The sequence below is a fragment of the Mycetomoellerius zeteki genome, unplaced genomic scaffold (genome assembly GCF_001594055.1).
Source record: "Mycetomoellerius zeteki isolate Tzet28-1 unplaced genomic scaffold, Tzet1.0 scaffold360, whole genome shotgun sequence".
NCBI lineage: Eukaryota > Metazoa > Arthropoda > Insecta > Hymenoptera > Formicidae > Mycetomoellerius > Mycetomoellerius zeteki.
In genome coordinates, this window is record NW_017257350.1 from 1 (window position 1) to 6,632 (window position 6,632).

General features: G+C 35.5%; 1 protein-coding gene across 4 annotated transcripts; it reads left to right on the forward strand.

Annotated features, from left to right (window-relative positions):
- The first annotated feature begins 192 nt into the window (after positions 1 to 192).
- LOC108725787 (polycomb protein Sfmbt) lies at positions 193 to 5,968 on the forward strand. 4 transcript variants are annotated; one of them, XM_018453009.1, is made up of 10 exons: positions 193 to 423; positions 1,051 to 1,340; positions 1,417 to 1,651; positions 1,854 to 2,050; positions 2,575 to 2,769; positions 2,966 to 3,230; positions 3,358 to 4,091; positions 4,473 to 4,728; positions 5,103 to 5,458; positions 5,531 to 5,968. In XM_018453009.1, exons 1-10 carry the CDS (start codon positions 402 to 404, stop codon positions 5,858 to 5,860), a joined length of 2,880 nt encoding a protein of 959 aa, XP_018308511.1. In that variant the 5' UTR covers positions 193 to 401; the 3' UTR covers positions 5,861 to 5,968. The 4 variants fall into 4 exon arrangements, with proteins under 4 accessions (XP_018308511.1, XP_018308512.1, XP_018308513.1 ...); XM_018453010.1 differs by having other exon boundaries at positions 1,432 to 1,651; XM_018453011.1 differs by having other exon boundaries at positions 1,075 to 1,340.
- Positions 5,969 to 6,632: the final 664 nt, after the last annotated feature.

Sequence of the window (6,632 nt, forward strand, 5' to 3'; positions counted from 1 at the left end):
GTTAACAGCAGTGCAAATTAAGAGGTTATATTAAGTCGGTAGTCTGATACGGGCTTTAAGCCGGTTGCGCCTGTCTGATAAATCTAGGACTCTAGTTTACTACAGCTGCAACTTTCACTAGTTCCTTTCGGGCGTGGCGATTGCCCGCCCTGGCAAGGGAAGACGAAAATAGTGGAGAGGGGGGGGCGAAGCGACGGCCTACCGCCGAATGTTTTGCCCTATTGTTCGGGGATGTCGCGTAAAAGAGTGGATTTCGATTGATTCTGATTTAGGCAAAGTGAAATCTAAGCGGTGGCGATGTGTTTTGCGTCTGTCGAGATGAGACTAGTGCACTGCGACAAGCGTAGACTGCGGTAATACCAGTGGAAAACGTCGAGGAAATCCACGAACGTCTCTTTGTCATGGACATGCAGGCTTCTAATGGTACGCACTTGTTTTCCTATTCGGCACGTTTCGCCTCTGACCGGCCGATCGTTCTCTTCTCAACGACGACGCGATGTTCTTGGATCAATCTTCGCGTTTATTTATGTACCGAAACAAACGCTCGCCGGGGACCATTAAACGCGCGAGACACGCAAGTATATGATAGAAGGGGTTAAATAAAAATACGTTCTTCAGATTTTCTAGCGTTATTTTTGGAGCCTGAACGCTATCTACAAATTTGCGCAAAAAAATTATAATAAAATCGTGCAGCTCATTATTTCGATAGCGTAATTATTGCGTCGCGCTACGGATGAATATTGAGTGAAATTACATTCCATGGTATAGAGATTGTAGATTACTGTCCATAATAGAATTTGTCCAAGTCTAAAACATATGTCATTAGTATGATATTAATTGAATAATCTATAATTTGTTATTTGTGTACTTCAGTTTCTATATGTATTGCTTAAATGGAGTTTCTCTTAAATTTGAAATAAGATTTTTTCTAATACATTCTAGTATTTATACAATACTATACAATTTTCTTTGTGAACAGAATTTACGAAAGAATATTTTTGTGTTAATAATTCGACTAAAAGTAACAATTGGTGAATCGTGTGAATATAGGAATGGATGTGTGTATGAATACAGTGTATACTCCCATCCCTGGATTTCCTGAACAACTAGGGATGGTATGGATGGGAGATATGATGCTGGGGGAACCTGCTCACGAACTGATGCTGGATCCCCGTCAAAGCGAGAGCCCGTTTTTCTCACATGGTTCACATCCCTATGAAGATCTGAGAAATCATATTGCTTCTACTACTATGGTGCGCTACATACCGCAACAGTTCTCAAATGAGTGTTCCGAACCTGATGAAGCAATGGATGCTGTTGATACCCATGAGATGCAGCAAGTGAGTTTTGTTTTTACAGAAGAAACTTGATTTTTATGCATATATTCTTAATATTATAATTTTCATATTTTTCAAGGATTATGACTCACAGTCTGAAAGACCTGAGATAAATGAATATTTGACATTAGAAGATTACATGGGCGATGAAGAACGGGAACAAATTGTGAGCAATGCGGCGACTCAGACTACTCAAGACAATCGCAATCGAAAAATAAAACCTATAAAGCATCCAGGACTTGTTTTAAAAACGCCAATTGCTTATCAGCCTCATACTGATTTAAATTTTATTCCTATTCGCAAAGATGGTATAGGTAAGTGTAATCATTGTAAAAAGCCAAAATATGTATTTAAACAGAAAAATATCATTTAATCTTAAATCGTTAAAATTACAACTATTAAAAAAAGAAATAGAAGATTTAAATAAATATTAAACTGTATTTGCAACTTGACCATTTATATCTTTCTATCGTAGAAAATGTTTCCTGCATAAAGTCTTAAATTTTTATTTTATAGCTGTTTGTGAAAAATGTGGTGCTATTGGAGTAAAACATGCCTTTTATACAAAGGAGCGTAGATTTTGCAGTAGGGCGTGTGCACGTTCTTCAGAACACATAACACCTACTGCTGACTCCACATATAGTCCATCTCACTCGATGGATCAGCCAATATCTACAAACCAAACTTCTTCTATTGAAACAAAATCGATGGATGTAAGTTAATACTGAATTTACAGATAGAAAATATATGACAAAAAGCTACATATAGCATACAATAAGCAAGAAACAAAGCCTATCTTAAGCTTTAAATAATTACTTGTGAATTTATGTAAAACGTTTGTAGTTTCTTGAATTGTGCGCTGAATTGGTTTTTTCGAGGTGATATTTTTTGCAATAAATTTATTTTCATATTTTTAGTACATTAAAATCTCTTTAAAATAATTCCAATTGAACATCCAATTATTAAATTGCTTGTCAATTTAATTTGAGATATTACTATAGTAGTTCGATTGCGTTTCTAAGTCCGAAAAAACCAATTTGGCCCCCAATTCAAGAGACTACAAACGTAGTAATAAATTCACATGTAACTATTTAAAGCACTTAAGATCCAGTTTCGACCGGTATAGATTTTGTCTCTTGTTTGTTGTATATTTACAACACGCCATGTCTTAGCGCCGAGACACTACCGTGTCTCCAGATATACAGTCCTAATAAATCGTTTTTAAACCAATTTCAAGATTATCGTAAAAGAAGAAGTAGATGTTAAGGAATTCGTAGAATCAGAAAAGGACAAAGTTAAATTAGAGCCAGTAATGCCAGAAGATTTACCGGTTAGAAGAAAAAGAACAGCGGAAATGGCAGGTTCCTACGACTGGACATCACAGCTTATTGAACCTGGATTTTGTGCTGCACCAGTCTCTTGTTTCAAACATGTTAGTTTCTCTAAGAAATTTTTATCTTTTATGCTCAATTTCTTCATCACTAGATATCTTTATCCAAGAGATATCTCCTAGAATACAATGGAGATATCTCCTGGATAAGGTTGTTCGCAACTTATCTAGAAGTGAAGAAATTGGCCATTAGACATATAATTTTATAAAGGTGTTATATTATCAACTTTCTTTTTAGGCCCCTATATCAGAGATTTGGGATAATATCACAGTAGGTATGAAAGTAGAGGTAGAAAATACCGACTGTGATGAGGTATGCGAGGCTTTCCCAGATTCATTTTGGGTTGCAACTGTATTACGTATATGTGGATACAGAGCTCTGTTAAGGTATGAAGGTTTTGGACACAATGCAGACAAAGATTTTTGGGTGTCACTTTGTTCTAATGACATACATCCCGTTGGTTGGTGTGCCACAATTGGAAAACCTCTTATTCCACCTAACAGTATGTAATCGAAATTATTTATAACAGAACGATAACGCACGATTTAAAAAAATCCATTGATAAGAATGATTATTAAATTTGGAAAAGTGCGTGCGGGAAAATTTAGTGTATTGTATGATTTTTTCAGCAATCGCAAACAAGTACAAAGATTGGAAGGATTTTTTAATGAGGCGATTAACCGGCGCGAGGACATTACCAACAAATTTCTACAATAAAGTGAACGATAGTATGAAATCTCGATTTCGATGTAGTCTTCATTTAGAAGTGGTCGATAAAAACAGAATCTCACAAGTGAAAGTGGCGACGATACAAAAAATTGTTGGTAAACGTTTGCATGTAAGATATTACGATTCGTCTCCGGAAGATAACGGGTTTTGGTGTCACGAAGACTCGCCCCTCATACACCCCGTTGGCTGGGCCAAGAAAGTGGGACAGACGCTAGATGCGTATCCTGAGTATTTGAATCGTGTTTCTAAATCAAAATTATCTGAAGACGATGCAACGGAGAATCTTTTTCATGTGCCAAAGAATCACATTCATCTCGCATTCAAGTTTAAGGAAGGAATGAAAATAGAAGCCATTGATCCACTCAATCTTTCGGCTATATGCGCGGCGACGGTTATGCAAGTCTTGGAAAAGGATTACATTATGATTCGTATTGACAGTTATGATGCAGATGCTAGCGGTGCTGATTGGTTTTGCTACCATTCGTGTTCGCCATGCATTTTTCCAGTTGGCTTTTGTTCCCAACATGGTCTACCTTTAACACCGCCAAAGGGTTACGATCCTACCACATTTACATGGGATGCATATCTAACAGAGACTAATACCGTACCTGCTCCTATGCAGTTATTTAATTGGGTAATTTTTCTATATATTTATAAATTAGTTCTTCCTCTTACGTTAGGCCCCTGGCCTGTGTTACACCTCATATGCTTGTGGTGTGCACGCTAATTCAATTATCACAAGCATATGGGACCTACAGTTTTAATGCCGGTTCCGAACGGCGGATTTTTTGAGAGATGTTTCTGTGTGCAAGGATACTCTCGGAAAGTTGCCGGCCTTTTCCGAGAGGAGACACAAGCGTAAATATTTTAATTTCTACCAGGATCAAACCCGGGACCTCTGGCACGATAGACCAATGCGCTATCTGCTATGCCACGCTCGCGCTGTAAATTATTTTCTTTAAATTCTTATTTATAATTTGTAATTGCGATAAATAAACTAAGTATATTTTTTTAGGAAATTCCTCAACATGGATTTATTGAAGGAATGAGACTGGAAGCTGCTGATTTAATGGATCCTAGATTAGTTTGTGTTGCTACTATTACTAGGGTGATTGGCAGATTACTGCGAGTACATTTTGATGGTTGGGAAGACGAATATGATCAATGGTTAGATTGTCAAAGTCCAGATATTTATCCTGTTGGGTGGTGTGATCTTGTCGACCATAAATTGGAAGGGCCGCGTGTACTCGTAAAAAACACTAGTCCTACTGGTACATACCAATTCTATGCGTATTTATACATATCGATAGGTATTTATACATATCGTGTCGCTTTCACTTTTTACATCCAGAATTTTTGCTTCTTTGTTTCCAACTTGAATATATTTCTATCTCATTTTAAGTGCAGACATTGGCTGCGTTCAGCAGAAAAAACTGCTCACTGAGCGCTCATTGAACAAAAGAGGAATTAATATATGATTAATTCCTTTATTGTTTAGTGAGCGGTTTTTTCTGCCGAATGCAGTCATTTTTAAGAATTTCAAGCAACACGAGTAGCTGATCGATTACAAACAAAATAAACAAACACAGACAAGCGATCTTATTTATATTTTTTTTATATTCTTGTATTTGTACATATGTTACAGTAAAATCACCAAGAGGCCTTAAACGTAAAGCTAAGAGAAAATTGAAGAAAAGTAGCAAGATGTCTTGCTCCAAAAATATACTACCTCGTCAGAGCGAACGTATTAGTATGTCTCGTGAACGCGGGCGAGAATTAGAACCTGCTCAAGGAACGAAAATTGAAAGAGAACGTGATTTAGAAAGTTTACCGGAACAAAGAAGCAGAGAACCGGAAACAGCACAAGAGCCAGCTGGACCTGACCAAACTTTACCCAGTCCCACTACTGGACAAGGTCAAGCATTGAACGATACACCAAGTGAAGTACACAGCCCTCCACCACCCAAGAAACCGGAAAGAACCGCTACATCATATATAAATGTAAGTTTATTATTATTTCCATAAATATCGGAGATAAACAGTTAGAATTATAGATTAAATTCTGGTTTGTAGGTTACTTCAGCGAGTACTAAATATATACCAAGGTTAGCAGATGGTGTGCAAAAAAGTTCGGAATCCGGTGATCTAGTGCCATCTGAGTGGAATGTTTTTGATGTTGCACAATTTCTTCGAGTTAATGACTGTGCGACGTATTGCGATAATTTCAGTAAACGTAAAATAGATGGAAAGACATTGCTGACTCTCACTAAGGACCAAATAATAGACCTAACAGGTTTCAAAGTTGGACCTTCTCTAAAAATATTTGATTTAATTCAGCAATTAAAAATCAAAGTGAATCCAGCTCAGGAAAGGTTGAAACTAGGATTGAAGAAAATATTATAACAAAATTAGTATGTAGTTAGCACTATAAATAAGTTCCATCATTATGCAAATTAGACATGGATTTACAGGTAAGACATGTGAGATAACGATAATTAAAGAGGTGCCTTCCAATAACAAGATACATGACACGATGTGACATGATACATCAGTACATCTTTGTTGTTCGCCAATGTTAAACAAGGATGAGATGATCATTATTGTATTGAGTCGCTTGTTAGAGGGCACCCAAAATCATCTCTATTTCAATACAGTTGTGTATGTTGTTTGTTACGTACTTTCCTAATGTATTGAAGGAGAATGTTAATATGTAATATATAAATTCTTTATAATATAAAACGCGTAAAATTTAGATGCTGTATGCTTTATTATGAGTTAAAAGACATTTTACCATTCTAGAGGGCAGTTGCCTTCTTAATTTAATTTTTAATATCTTTGTTCAGATAAATATAAATAATGTTTATTAAAAATAATTTATTAATGATTATCCCCTAATTTTTAGTGCATAAAATAAAAATAAAATGTAAATCAGAGAGAGTATTTTAATTCTATTATTTAAACATTTTAGTTTTCGAATGTCTAATATTAAATCTTTCAAATATGTATAGAAATATATATGAAAGAAACACACTATAAATATTTTAAATAAATATAACAGAGAGAAAAATCATGTTTATTGAAATCAATGCCTTTAAATATTATCCTAATGTAACTTATCAATCACATATTTGACTTTAATTTTATCTGTATTTCATTAATTGTATAAACAATTATG

Coding starts and splice junctions, on each gene's coding strand:
- LOC108725787 (XM_018453009.1), top strand. CDS start 402: ATGGACATGCAGGCTTCTAATG. Junction 1,652..1,853: donor TATTCGCAAAGATGGTATAG/GTAAGTGTAATC, acceptor TTTATTTTATAG/CTGTTTGTGAAAAATGTGGT. Junction 4,092..4,472: donor CTATGCAGTTATTTAATTGG/GTAATTTTTCTA, acceptor ATATTTTTTTAG/GAAATTCCTCAACATGGATT.